The sequence below is a fragment of the Sorex fumeus genome, unplaced genomic scaffold (genome assembly GCF_029834395.1).
Source record: "Sorex fumeus unplaced genomic scaffold, SorFum_2.1 ptg000063l, whole genome shotgun sequence".
NCBI classification, from domain to species: domain Eukaryota; kingdom Metazoa; phylum Chordata; class Mammalia; order Eulipotyphla; family Soricidae; genus Sorex; species Sorex fumeus.
In genome coordinates, this window is record NW_026606120.1 from 61,102,993 (window position 1) to 61,117,070 (window position 14,078).

Below are 14,078 nucleotides of genomic sequence, written 5' to 3' on the forward strand. Positions count from 1 at the left end.
AGCAGGTTGCCTTGCATGTGCCAGACCTGAATTCAGTCTCTGACACCCCATATGGTCCCTCAAACCCCACCAAGAGTGTTCCCTGAGCACAAAGCCAGGACTAAATCCTGAGCACTGCCAGATGTGGTCCCCCCCCAAAAAAGGTACATGTGTGTATAAAATTAGAATTACACTCACTATACAATACACTATACAATTACTGCTGTGACAGTACACTGTCCTCCTGTTGTTCATCGATTTGCTTGAGTGGGCCCAGTAACAGTCTCCATCGTGAGACTTGTTATTGTGTTTGGCATATTGAATACGTCACGGGAAGCTTGCCAGGCTTTACCTTGCAGGCAAGATACTCTCGGTAGCTTGCCGGGCTCTCCGAGAAGGTCGCAGGAATCGAACCCAGCTCGGCCAGGCTGGCCACATGCAAGGCAAACGCCCTACCACTGTGCTATCGCTCCTAAAAAAAATTACAACTTTTGTCTTTCCTGATTACCTTCAAGGTACAGTTATCAGTACTGTAGTCCTGTCCTCCCATTGTTCATCTATTTGCTCGAGTGGGCACCAGTAACCAACCTCTCCATTGTGAGACTTGTTACTGTTTTTGGCATTTTGAATACACCACGGGGAGCTTGCCAGACTCCGCCCTGCGGGCGGGATACTCTCGGTAGCTTGGCGGGCTTTCTGTGAGGAAGGAAGAAATCAAACCCGGGTCGGCCACGTGGAAGGCAAAAGCCCTACCCGCTGTGCTATCGCTTCAGCTCCAGCATGTAGTGTCTTCATTTCTTTATTTCAAATCATCAATGTTTGTATACTTTCCATAATCAAAAAAAAAAAACAATCATTCACTGTTACTGAGGAAAATTAACCATTACCACTGATCACATAACACATTTCCACCTTAATCATCAATCACATACACTTTCCTGATTAACACTTTAACTACCATCATTCATCAAGGTGTCAGACTTGAAGCACCCACCAGGAGTTCCCAGGGCCAAGGAAGCACAAGGCATTCCTTGTGCTTAATGACCATGCTCCTGAAGTCACATCCCAGGCTCCCAAGGTGAGGGGCTCAGGTTGTCTTCTAACACCTTATCATGGCTCTGTGCTCAGAGATCACTGTTGGTGGGGCAGGGGGTGGTCATATGGGGTGCTGGAGATCGAATTTTGGTTGGCTGAGTTCAAGGCATGACTGACCCCTATCCACCCCTACCCCCACCCCCACGTCACCTCAGCAACGCCATGAGTAAGCTCAGAGCTAAGGAGTTAGCCCTGAGCACTGCCGGGAGCGGCTTAAAACCAAAAAATAGGTTGGGGAGATAGTACCCAGATCAATATACCGAAAAATGTACTGTGGCGGAGTATGTAATTTAGTCCCAGAGAGAAGCAGTGTTTCAAGCAGATTTAATTGGTTTAATCTATTGCTCTGCCTGGATTGCACCGCCTGCCCTTTGAGAGTCATTTAGTCCACAGCCTACCAGTAGGTTCGGCACTGCAGCGTTGGGTGCAGACAAATCCACATCAGAACCTCTGTTTAGGTCCAGAAAGGCAAGGAAGGAATCAAACAAAAATCTTCCCAGTTACAGCACCTCTGACGCCTGAGCGAAAGTATTCGTTCCTTCCGCGGCAAAGAGAGGGACTGTAGAAAAGGTTAATACGCTTAGAGGCGTGGATATGCAAATTATGCGCGCACTGACTGCTGGTTAGTCATTTTATAGGATAAAACTTATACCTATTCCTATACTGAATACAGGAAATGATATATTTTAATCTCTAATGTACTAGTATTACCATAGTTTAAACTGAATACGAAAAATAGGAAGAATACGACAAACCATAAGTAAGAAGTGTGTTGACGATCAGGTTGAGGTTCTATGGGCCACTAGCAACTCATACTTACCTGGCAGGGGAGATACCATGATCACGAAGGTGGTTTTCCCAGGGTGAGGCTTATCCATTGCACTCCGGATGTGCTGACCCCTGCGATTTCCCCAAATGTGGGAAACTCGACTGCATAATTTGTGGTAGTGGGGGACTGCGTTCGCGCTCTCCCCTGACGTTACTGGTATCAAATATAGAGCTTTCTGTATGTCTTTTGTGATCTTTGTTTGAGCTCCAAGTTAGTGTTAGTGAAGTATGATCGAAGGATTCTCTTTTCAGTTACGTAGTTGTTGGGGTCTGGTGTGTTTTGGAGCGGTAGCACTTGGGTAGGCCGTTTTCTTTGCACGCCGCCGACCTGGGTTCGGTTCCTCGTTCTTGGAGAGTCTGGGCAAGCTACCGGTATTATGCTGCCCGTAGGCCAGAGTCTGACTGACTCCCCGTGATGTATTTGATATGCCAAAAAGAGTAACAATAAATCTCACAATGGAGACGTTACTGGTGCTTGCTCGAGCAGATCAGTGAACAACGGGTCGGCAGTGCTGCAGATAGTCTTATATGCGGTATTTTCAGAACTGAGGTTAACCGTTGTCACTGTTATGGGCCTTTAGGGGAAACATGAGGTTTTATGTAAAATGAAGTGTGGCCCTGTATTTGTGTAACTGCAATAAAATAAAAAGTGCTCTTAGAATAGCACATAATAAAGAACCAGAGGCCTGGAGGAATACTAACAGCAGCTTAAAGTCAGTAATCAGTTTTGCTCTCTATGATCCTGTACTCTGCACAGCTAGCAATAAGTTCTGAGTACAGTTCAGTATAACCTCCCCCCTCCCCCATATAGATAAAAATAAAAGGATTAAATTTGGCTCAACAGGAAAACGTGTCCTTTGTTTGTGGGACTCGAGTTTGACCCTGGGCACCAAAGTGGAGATAGTATAGCTGTTCAGTGCCTGGAATGCTCTCTCCTCAATCCAGGTTCACTTATTGGCACCACATGGTCCTTGAACATTGCCATCTGGGCACTGCCAGGTATTGCCCTGGAGGTTCCCATTACCACCAAGGGTCTCTCTGGTACTACAGGGTACATATAATGGTCCTGGGGCCAATGTGTTGAACCCAGTTAGTAGAGAATTGTTTGACAGGAAATCTCCACCTCTTGAGCACCACTTGGGAGGTCTCCTCCATCCTCAAATAATAGAAAAAATAAAGATTGGCCCAGAGAAAACCTACGGGTTGCAGTGTGTGCTCTGGTTATAGGATTCTCAGGAAGACACTTGCTTTGCAGGCAGCCAACTTGGTTCACTTCCTGTTACCACATATACCCCAGTGTGTGTCAGTCTTGAACACAGCTGTGTGTGGCCTAAAAGCAAAGATAAGTCAATAAATAAAACAAAACAATATATTATATATAGAATTACTGCATCAATTCGCCGGTCTATCTCCCAGAGAATTGAAAACAGGATTCAAAGAAAGTTTTGTACATGAATGTTCATAGTGGCATTATTCCTTTCATAAGGATGGAACCATCCCTTTGCCATCAATAAATGCATAAACAAAATGGGATGTATACATACATAATGTAATACTGTTGTACTTTTATTTTTGGGGACGCCACACTTGGCAGTGCTCAGGGCTTACTCTATCTAGACTCTGCACTCAGGGATCACTCCTGGCCGGTGCTCAGGAGACACTATGGAAGGGTGGGGATTGAACCAAGGTCAGTCACATGCAGGCCAAGCACCTTACCTTCTGTACTCTCGCTCTGCTCTGGCTATTATATTAAGGCTTTATTTGGAGGATGGGTCACAACTGATAGGCTCAGAGTCTACTTTCTGTACTATGCTTGGGAGAAACCATGTAGTGCTAGGAGTCAAAACAGAATTTGCTGCATGCAAAACAAGCATCTTAACGCCTATACTATTTCTTTGGCCCCCTATAAGGTTTTAAAAGAGGATGTAGGAAATAGCACTTCTGGGTCTGGCCCAAAATTCAAAAATAATTTTAAAAAGGGGGGCCGGAACAATAATACAGCAATTAGTGTGGCCCAATATTTGCATTTGGGTATTAACCTTAACTTTTCAAAGTTAATGCTCACTGTGGAGTTCATGCACAATTCAATCAGCTAATCAGTGGCTGAATAAATAGCAGTACTCCTACATTTAAAAAAAAAGTTAATGCTCACTAAATTATCTTTTAGGAGGCACACCCATTCGTGTTCAGGGGCTATTTCCATTTCCAGCTTTGTGCTCAAGGTTCACTTCCAGTGGTGGTCAGGGCATAGTGTGGTGCCACACAAATTGAACCCAGACCTGTGGCCTACAGACTACATGCTCAGATCATCGAGCTATCTTTCTGGCCCCATATTCTAATTCTCTTTAATTAAATATATACATTTATTTACCTAATTTGATTCCCCAGTAGTTATCACTTTTTCAATCCTGGAAATTGGTAGAAAGTATTTTCAGATCTCTTATTTCAATAGTAACATTGAGAATAAACATTAATCTTATAGAATGTCAGTAATTGTTTCCCTAATAGTGTTAATTTTAAATGAAAGTGAACAATAAATAAAATACATATGCATGTACAGCCCTTTATTGTTTCTCATGTGGGCTGAACTTTGATTCACTTCGAATAACCATGTGCTTTCTTTTGAAACAGGATGTCTCGGGCTGTTAATCTTACAGTTCCCTGCCCTGTTCAGCTTGGTTCCTTAAGAAATGACTCCTTGGAAGCTCAGCTTCATGAGTATATTAAACAAGGGAACTATGTAAAAGTGAAGAAGATTCTTAAGAAAGGTAAGCACGATTACCTTTAAAACAACAGGTTCATCTTGGTCCACTTTTCTCAAAAGCACTGGAAGGAAAACCAGGGACATCATAAAATTAAGTTCAGAGGGGAAATGCAGAGTTAATTTTAGAAATGAGATGTTCTTGGGACTGGAGAGATCTACAGAACTCAGAGTGCTTGCTTACCTTTCAAACGAATGACCCTTGCACTGCACATGATTTTAAGCATTGCCATTCTCCCAGAAGTGACCACAGAGCACAGGGCAGTAGTCCCTGAACACCACTGGGACTGGTCCCCAAATCCATATATATCTATTGGTTTTACACCCACACACAGAGATGTTCAGGGATTACTCCTGGCTCTCTGCTCAGAAATTTTTCCTGATGTGGCTCAGAGGCCCATATGGGATGCTGGGGACTGAACCCTACCTGCTCTGCTATCACTCCGGTCCTCCTTCAACATTTTTGTTTTGATTTTTGTGCCAAATTCTAAGGTTCTCAGGGTTTATTCCTCACTCTCTACTTAGGTGTGACCCCTGACTGTGCTCAGGGAACTATCTGCCTTGTCAAGCAGATAGTTAACCCCTCTGCTATCTCTCTGACTCCTAGAGGTCTTATTTTGTTTGTTTGACCACACCTGGTAATGTTCAGGGATTACTCCTGACTCTGCACTCAGGAATTGCTTGAAAGACCATATGGGATGCTAGGGATTGAACTAGGGTTGGCAGCGTTCGAGGCAAGCATTGAACCCATTGTATTATCTCCAGCTCCTCCTCGAGGTCTTTAAGCAGCTGTTTGAAGGCTGTTTTGTTTTATTGGGAGTTATGATTATTTTTCCCTGAGTAATCAGAAGTCTTAGATTTCATCTCTTTCTCTTCTAAATACTGAAGAGGAAGCTCTGAAGCTTCTTGAATGTTTTTTGGAATAGTCATAGTGACCTATTTTTTTCTACAACATTTTTACATCTATCTTAGCATTATTCCTGTGCACTCTGTAAAGTAACCCAGTTTCTTTTTTGGTCATTGTGCTGAGGATTGAACTCAGGGCTTCTAGAGAGAATGGAGTGTGACAGGAATGTGAACTATTCCTTAGAGCTATCTCCTTGGTGGTTGGATTTTAGAGCCATGCCCAGAGGTGTTCTGGGCTTAGTACTGGCTCTGTGCTAAAGGTTCACTCCTGGCAGTACTCAGGGGACCATATGCGATACTTGAGATTAAGCCAGGGATGATTGCTAAACGCCAAATTTTGTAGTATCTACTCCATAAAATAGTTTTTAAAAAAATCAACAAAAAGTTCTCAAAGTTGTGGGTCAGATTGAGATAGTACAGTGGGCAGGGTGTTCACTGTGCATGTGACCAATCCAGATTCTATCTCTGGCACTCCATATTTTCCCTAAGCCGTGCTCAGAATGATCCCTGAGCGCAGAGGCAGGGATAAGCCCTGAACACAGCTGGGTATGGCCCAAAAAGACAAAACAAAACAAAAAATATCCAAAAAACCCCAAAATCCCTAGCACTGCATCCCCTAAAACACCAGCAGGGGTTAATGTAGGGTGTGGCCCAAACTCCATTTATATTCTTGGCCAGGGACATAGCTCAGCAGTGTAGTATGTTTATGTGCATAGTGTCCAGTCAGCATAATAGCATCATAGAGGGAAGGGGTGGGAAAGATACGATACGTGAACCTGTGTAATGCTGTGATAGCTAGTGTCCATACTTAGCCAAGCATACTTAGGCTGAATTTAGAACATTTAGTATTTTTTTTCTTTTTTTTTTTCTAATTAGTGAAACACCATGGGGTACAGTTGTAGACTTACAGACTTTTGTGCTTGGGTTTCAGTCATACAATGATCGAGTACCCATCCCTCCATCAGTGCCCATTCTCCACCACCAATGATCCCAGTAGTCCTCCTCACCCATACCCCATCCTCCCCACCCCATTCCACCTCTGTGGTAGGGCATTCCCTTTTGCTCACTCTTTCCTTTAGGGTGTTGTAGTTAGCAGTAGAGGTTTTGAGTGACCATAGCCTACTTTCAGCATGCATCTTGCATTCCAAGAGCAAGTCCTCCAAACATCCTTTGCTTGGTGTTCCCTTCTCCATCTGAGCTGCCTTTCCCCCCAGCATGTGAGGCCGGCTTCCATGCCATGGAGCAGACCTCCTAGTACTTATCTTAATTATTCTTGGGTGTTCAGCCTCCATTCTGTTACTTTATATTCCCCAGATGAGTGCAGTATTTCTATGTCTGTCCCTCTCTTTCTGGCTCATTTCACTTAGCATGATACTTTCCATGTAGAACCACTTGTATATAAATTTCATGACTTCATCTTTAAAACATTTATTATTTTCTAGACATCTTTTGAATACTCTCTGTCTCAAAATCCATTTTGTTTTGTTTTGTTTTTGTGGTGCCGGGCATGGAATTCAGAATCCGGACGTGCAAAGCACGTTCTCTGCACCACATCCCTGATCTTGGCAACTTCAATTTTGTTGTTGTTGTTGTTGTTGTAGTAGGTTTTTTTTTTTTTTTTTTTTTTTTTTTTTTTGCAAAATAAATGCCTGTTCTATCTCTCTGGTCCAGAGCATACTTTTTGTTTGTTTGGCTTTGTTTTTTGGGCCACACCAGGCTGTGCTCAGGGCTTATTTCTTTTTCTTTTTTTTTTTCTTTTTTTCTTTTTGGGTCACACTTAGCGATGCACAGGGGTTACTCCTGGCTCTGCACTCAGGAGTTAATCCTGGCATTTCTCAGGGTGTAAGGTCCCTAGGGACCTTGAGGGAGATTCCAGAGTTAAAACTCTACTAATTAGTAACTCTCCCTTTCCTGCCCCCTCCCTAGTAGAGCCTTAGCTGTGAAGCCCTTTCTTATTGGGATGTAAATTCTGAAACCATTTGTTGACTCTTCCCTGCTGGGATGTAAATTCGGAAACCATTTGTTGGCCCTTCCTGATCTTTTACCTCTGTTAGGAACTTTTCCCCCTATTCGCTTCCACTGAATCAAAGGGAGCCAGGTGATAACCAAATGTCCGAGTTACCAGATACCCACTAGCCACAATGCCTATGTACTTAAATGCTGATCTTTGAATCTATAGGCTAAGGAGTGATTTACTACTTTCAAATGGGTTGGTTAAGAAAGTATATGTTGTTACAAATCTATTGGCTATGAAATATGCGGACTTTGCTATAACGGCCAGTGAAGGCCTATATAAGATCTCCTTTGAAGAAGTTCGGGGTCTTGCCTCACCTATCTAACCTGCATGTCTGTGTAGGCGGCTCGACCCTGGCTAGCCAGTCTCACAATAAACCTTGCTTGCATTCTCTGGAGTCTCTTTGTCATTAAAGGGAGACCACAATCCGCGTCCTAACAAGGGGACCATATGGGATGCTAGGAATGGAATCCGGGTCAGCCTTGTGTAAGGCAAACGCCCTTACCCCCCTGCTATCTCTCCAACTCCTCAGGGCTTATTTCTGGCTCAGTTGTTTAGATGAATTGGTAACAATGAAGTGTTTGCATTCTTTCAATAAAGAACTGTAGAGAGAGCATGCCATGAAGCCTAGTTTGATTCCCTGTACCACTTGTCCAGGCACCGCTGGGAGTAGCCTCTAGGCACCATAGTGTGTTGTTTCAAAATAAAATATGAATTAAAAAGTCAATAAAATGCATGTGCTAGCAGGCATGCAGGAAACCATCGTGCTTGTGATGATTCTTAGGTAATATTAAAAATGTACACCACTGCTTTCTCCCTCCTTTACTCTCTCGGGAAAGACATTGGTTTCTTTAATCTCCGTCCCTCCTGTTTGTCAGAGTTCTCCGACTGTGATAAGAGGTGAGAACTGAATTACTTTAGTTATGTAGTTTATTCTTTAGAAGCGCAGTAAGCCGGCCTGATGCAGCAGTTTAACGACTTCCCTTAGGAGTGGAAAAAAAATGTGCGCCGTGTGATTGGCTGTTAGGAAGTAATATGCTAATGAGCAAGTTTTGAAGTGTTTCTGAAGGAGTTAAAAATGTGTTTTGAAGTTACTTATAAGCAGATTATTAGAAATCAGGGAAAAACTAAAATGAATAAACTATCACAATGATATTTTTTGAATAAAAAAGTTAATTGATTACCCAGTAAATATATCACCATGACTGTAATGAATGTGTCTGCCATAGACCCAGCAGCAACGACCAACCTAACGTCAAGGCTATACTTTCAGGGATCATTTCTATAGTATGTTACTAGAGAAGTTTCTCTGATCGTGTAGAGCACCCGAAACCACGAGGAGGAGGCAGAGCATCCTCTCCTGAGCGTGAAGCCGGCTCTAGGTGTTGCTTCTGCAACTGCCTTTTGCCATTGATGATCGTTCTTCTCTTCCTTTGGAAGAGCGAGAGGGGGAGGATGCATTCTGAGTGGTTTCCTTGTCAACGTGTTTGGTTTTACCCATGTAGTTCTGACTGAGGCTAGTCTTAGTGTTTGCTTTACCATGTGCTTTTTCTATTGGGTGGCTTGTGGTGTTAGGTTATTTCTATATTATCTAACAGGTTATTTTGTTCTTAATTTAGCTTTGTCTTAGTGAGGTTCTACAGTGTTTGAATGTTGTGGACCAAGTTAAAGCTGCTGTTATGCAAAAATTGCATATGCGTCATCCAAAATATGAATGTAGCAGGTTTTCTTGCTTGGGGGTTTACATATATCTTGCTTGTATTTTTTTTTCAAATCCGAATTTTGGGCCCTATTAATAGGGAGGTACTCAAAGGTACTCCTGGCTCTGCACTCAGGGATCACTCTTGGCTATATGGGGTGCCAGGGACTGAAATTGGGTCATTTGCATGGGATCCAGGGATCAAACCCAGGTGGTCCACATGCAAGGCAAACTTCCCTACCCACTGTGCAATCTCTGCCCCCAGATTGTAACGATTTCCATCTATTTTACTGTATTGTTGTTACAATTATTATGATGACTAGGGGGAGTGGAGTGGGCCACAGCCAGTGGTGCTCCTGGATCAGTGCTTAGGGGTTTCTCCCGCCAGTGCCCCAGGCAAGATAAGGCCTTAATCTCTGTACCCAAATCTATTTTGGATGTTAGCTTGGGGGGGCGGACAAGGAGAGTGGGTGGAAGTGGAGGCTTCTGGGACCCGGCTGGAAGGTGTTGCCCATACAGCAGGGGATCATCCCAGGCGATTTGTGTGAAGTTGGAAGGCAGTAGCCTCAAGAAAAAAATCTGTTTTATTATTTCACCCCAGAAGTGCCTGGGAGTTTTAGGACTGGTTAAAAAGTCTGTGATATGCCCCAGCACGGTACAAACCTCGAATTTCACTAGCCCAGTGAGGCAGCCGTCAGACTGCACCTGGCATCCTCTTGCTCTGCCTGGCACAATGTGGGAGATGACCCCTTCCACCTGATTTCTAGGGGACCCCTGGGCTTAGGGTGCAGCCTGAATTGCTCTTTGCGGTAAAGGAAGGTCGGCCCGAGACTGTACCCAGGCCTTTTCATCTTCTTGCCCTTTGAAAAGAATTTTGGAGTAGATAATGTAACCTGCCCACACGGCAGAGTCTGGCAAACTCCCCGTGGCGTACCCAGTATACCAAATACCAGTAACAATGATGGGTCTCTTTCTCCTAACCCCAAAAGAGCCTTGAATATGGCACTTTTTAAAAAATCTCAGGGCTAGGACGAAGGAGATGTTACTGGGGCCTCCTCGAGGCAATCAACGGTCGTGATCGTGATCATGTATTGTCTTAGTGCTAAGCGTAACAACCATTTATTTCATTGTTCTAGTTTGTGCTTGCACAGGGCTGACCTGGGTTTTATCCTGGCACCTCATATATAGGTTCTCTGAGCACTACCAAGAGTAGTTGTTGAGGGGGCGGGATGGGAGAGATAGTGAGAGCATTGGAGTTGGGGATGGGCACTCTTGGAGGGATGGGTACTCGATCATTGTATAACTGAAACCCAAGCACAAGTCTGTAAGTCTACAACTGTACCTCATGGTGTTTTACTAATAAAAATTAAAAAATAATAATTGAATACAGATCCAGGTATAACCCTTGAGCATCAGCTGGGTGTGGCCTCAAAACATAAAAGCATTCTTATTCTCAAGCAGTCAAAAAGGAAGGGGTAGGAGAGCAAATGGCCAAAATTAGTGTAAGACTATTGGTGCCGGAGCAGTAGTACAGCCAGTATAGGGTGTTTCTTGCACGCAGCCAACTTGGGTTTGATCCCAGGCATCCCATATGGTCCCCCAAGCACTGCCAGGGAGTTCCTGACATGCAGGGTCAGGAATGTGATTCCCCCCCCCCCCAAAAAAAGAGTATTGGGGCTGGAGAGATAGCACAGCGGGTAGGGCGTTTACCTTGCACGCAGCCGACCGGGTTCGATTCCCAGCAACCCATATGGTCCCCTGAGCACCGCCAGGAGTAACACCTGAGTGCAGAGCCAGGAATAACCCATGTGCATCACCAGGTGTGACTCAAAAAGAAAAAAAAAGAGTATAACACTATCGTCTTAAAACTGTGTTGAAGTGTCTTCAGGGACTGAACCAGATATTCTGATTGGCTGTCGGTTCATGATAGGATAATTAAGACTGAAGTGCTATTTTAAAAAATTCCCAGGAGATTTCAAAATTTATTTTAAAACTACACAAAAATAAAACTTGAAGATGCATTTTTAAATGATATTTCTGAAGGAGAATAACTTCAGTTGTGGGGGGTGGCCAGAGGGGAATATCACCACAACTAAAATGAGAGTGGCTGCTGTAGACCCAGCAGCTCCTGGCTGGCCAAAATAAGACTATACTTTCAGGGATCATTTCTATAGTATGTTACTAGAGAAGTTTCTCTGATCGTGTAGAGCACCCGAAACCACGAGGAGGAGTCAGAGCATCCTCTCCTGAGCGTGAAGCAGGTTCTAGGTGTTGCTTCTGCAACTGCCTTTTGCCATTGATGATCGTTCTTCTCTTCCTTTGGAAGAGTGAGAGGGGGAGGATGCAGTCTGAGTGGTTTCACCTATGGGCTTCTGACTAGGCCCAATTTTAGTGGTTGTTTTAGGCTATGTTTAGTATAGGTTTGTTTGCAATTTGTGTTTTCCTTTGTCTTTTCCTATGGGGTGGGTCGTGGCACTATATTACTTCTATATTGTTATTTGATAGGTTGAGTTGTTTTCTTCCTAGTACTGTTTTGTCTTAATGGGGCTCCACAATAAATGTTTGCTGATAATGTCTAATTTTGGGAACCAAGTTAAAGCTGTTGTTACACAAAGAAAGAGTATAAGACTATTGTGAAGCAAAAAAGAAAGGTACAGGCAGCTGATGGAGTTCATGCCCTGTCATTCCATATGGTCTGCAGTCACAACTCTTATGGGCCCACTATATGGTTCCCACCATATAGGATCACCCTGAGTTCAGTTAGAAGTAACTCCTGAGCACCACCAGGTGTGTGGCCCGTAAGCCAAAAAAACAAAAGCAGAAACTACCTATGGACTGGACTGGAGGTAACAGTCCAGCAGATAAGGTGTTTCTGTTTCACTTGCATGTAGCCAATCTGGATTTGAACCTCGGCATCTAATATGGTCCCCCAAACTCTAGCAGTGATCCCTGAGTACAGAGCCAGGAATAAACCCTGTTGCACAGCAGAGTGTGGCCCTAATCTAATCAAACTGATGTAGGTCGGCCCTATGGGTGGTTTATGTGAAGGGGGAGGAGAAAGACAGTCACTTGCTCCCAATCCGCCTCTGCCACCCTGACCCAGGGTTACTGGGTTCTTGTCTCGCCTCAAAGAAAAGAATTTTAGAAGTAGACGAGCAGTGAAATTGATGTAGGTGGACCCCATGGGTGGCTCACATGATCAGGAGAAAGACACTTTCTCCCGATCCACCTTTGTCACCCGGGGCCCAGGGTTACTGGGTTCTTGTCTTGTTCGCAGAAAAGAATTTCAGGAGTAGGCAAGCAGTGAAATAAAACAGATTTTATTTGGAGGATTCTTGAAGGGAAAGAGAAAGAATTGGGAGAGAGTGGAAGAGTAAGAGAGCGAGTAATGCGCTCAAGAGAGAACGTGGATTTCTCCAAGGGTTAAGAGAGCCCCTACACACACCCCAGCTTTAGATAGGAAAGCATAAATGTACACATCTCGAGGGGAGATGCTGGCGACGCATGTGCTCAGGCACCACAGACGCAAGGCCACGCAGACGCAAGCAGTGCATGGGCTCAGGCAGCATAAGGGCACCCTTTCTTTGTCCAAGGTGTCTTTTATAGGCTCTTCTCAGGCCTGGATCACATTTTAATCAGATTAAGGGAGAGATCCAAGGATTTAAGGAACTTCTGAGGGATCTAATCTCCTCAAGGGTCTGCTGAAGGTCTAATCAGGTCTGTTTTCTGTATCCAGGGGTGGATCAGTTTTAGGATTTTCCTCCCAGAAGTTCTGTTGTTACCCAGGGCCTTTGCCTGTCTATCTGCCTACATCAAAATGAAAGTTTTTGTTTTGTTTCGTTTTGTTTTGTTTTGTTGCATCACACCCGGCAATGCTCAGGGGTTACTCCTGACTCTGCACTCAGGAATTACTCCTGGCGGTGCTGGGGGACCATATGGGATGCTAGGAATCAACCTGGGTTGGTGCAAGGCAAACGCCCTACCCTGCTGTGCTATCACTCCAGCCCCCATGAAACAGATTTTATGTGGAGGTTTTGAGGGGGAGGAGGAAGAGAAAGTGGGAGAGAGTGGAGAGTTACATGCTCAAGAGAGAACCCAAGAGGAGAGAGAGCCCTTACACACATCCCAGCATTAGACATGAAAGCATGAAAGTACACATCTCAAGAGGGGTGATGTGGGCGACACATGTATGTGGGTGACATGTGCTCCGGCACCACATGTCCCCACCCCTGTGGGCACAAGTAGCACATGTGCACGCCTTTCCTTTGTTCAAGGTGGCTTTTATAGGGTTTTTGGAGCCTGCCCCGCTTCTACCTAGCTAAGAGTCTGTTGCTAGGGTTGTTGCTAAGTGGGTAGTTGCATGCTACCTTTGAAACTCCTTTTCTTCACCTTTGTTTCTGGTGGATCTTCTCTCCAAGGGTGGGCTCTGTCTTCTCTGGTCTGGTCTAGTTAAGGGTTAATCAGATTAAAGGAAGGAATTGAAGGTTCTCCAGTAATTTCCTTCAGGCTCTTTCTGTAGGGAGGGGTCCAGTCTCCTTGGGATCTGTTGCTGAGGAAGGTCTTATCAGGTCTTGCTTTCAGTATCCAGGAAGCGGGTCAGCCTAGAACTTTCCTATGGGGGGGCAGGGAGGGGAGGGGGGAGTCAGCCTTAGGACTTTCCTGTTTGTGTGTGGAGAGGGAGAGTCAGCCTTAGGACTTTACTGTGTGCTTGTGTGTGTGTGTGTGTGTGTGTGTGTGTGTGTGTGTGTGCGCGCGCACATGCTGCCTATGTCAAAACCAAACAACAACAAAACCAT

At 44.5% G+C, this 14,078-nt stretch overlaps 1 protein-coding gene and 3 non-coding genes across 4 annotated transcripts in view; all 4 read left to right on the forward strand.

Moving 5' to 3' along the window:
• The first annotated feature begins 1,886 nt into the window (after nt 1-1,886).
• On the forward strand, nt 1,887-2,050 carry LOC130036280 (U1 spliceosomal RNA). The gene has a single exon (XR_008794331.1). It is a non-coding gene; the product is annotated as a U1 spliceosomal RNA (small nuclear RNA).
• Nucleotides 2,051-4,534: 2,484 nt separating this feature from the next.
• TEX14 (testis expressed 14, intercellular bridge forming factor) overlaps nt 4,535-14,078 on the forward strand; it is a 108,667-nt gene continuing 99,123 nt past the window's right edge. The window contains exon 1 of the mRNA XM_056127599.1: nt 4,535-4,670. Coding sequence (XP_055983574.1) covers nt 4,535-4,670 — 136 coding nt within the window. The remainder of the gene's footprint in view (nt 4,671-14,078) is intronic.
• On the forward strand, nt 8,841-9,054 carry LOC130036412 (small nucleolar RNA U3). Its single transcript, XR_008794431.1, has one exon. It is a non-coding gene; the product is annotated as a small nucleolar RNA U3 (small nucleolar RNA).
• LOC130036410 (small nucleolar RNA U3) lies at nt 11,426-11,639 on the forward strand. The gene has a single exon (XR_008794429.1). It is a non-coding gene; the product is annotated as a small nucleolar RNA U3 (small nucleolar RNA).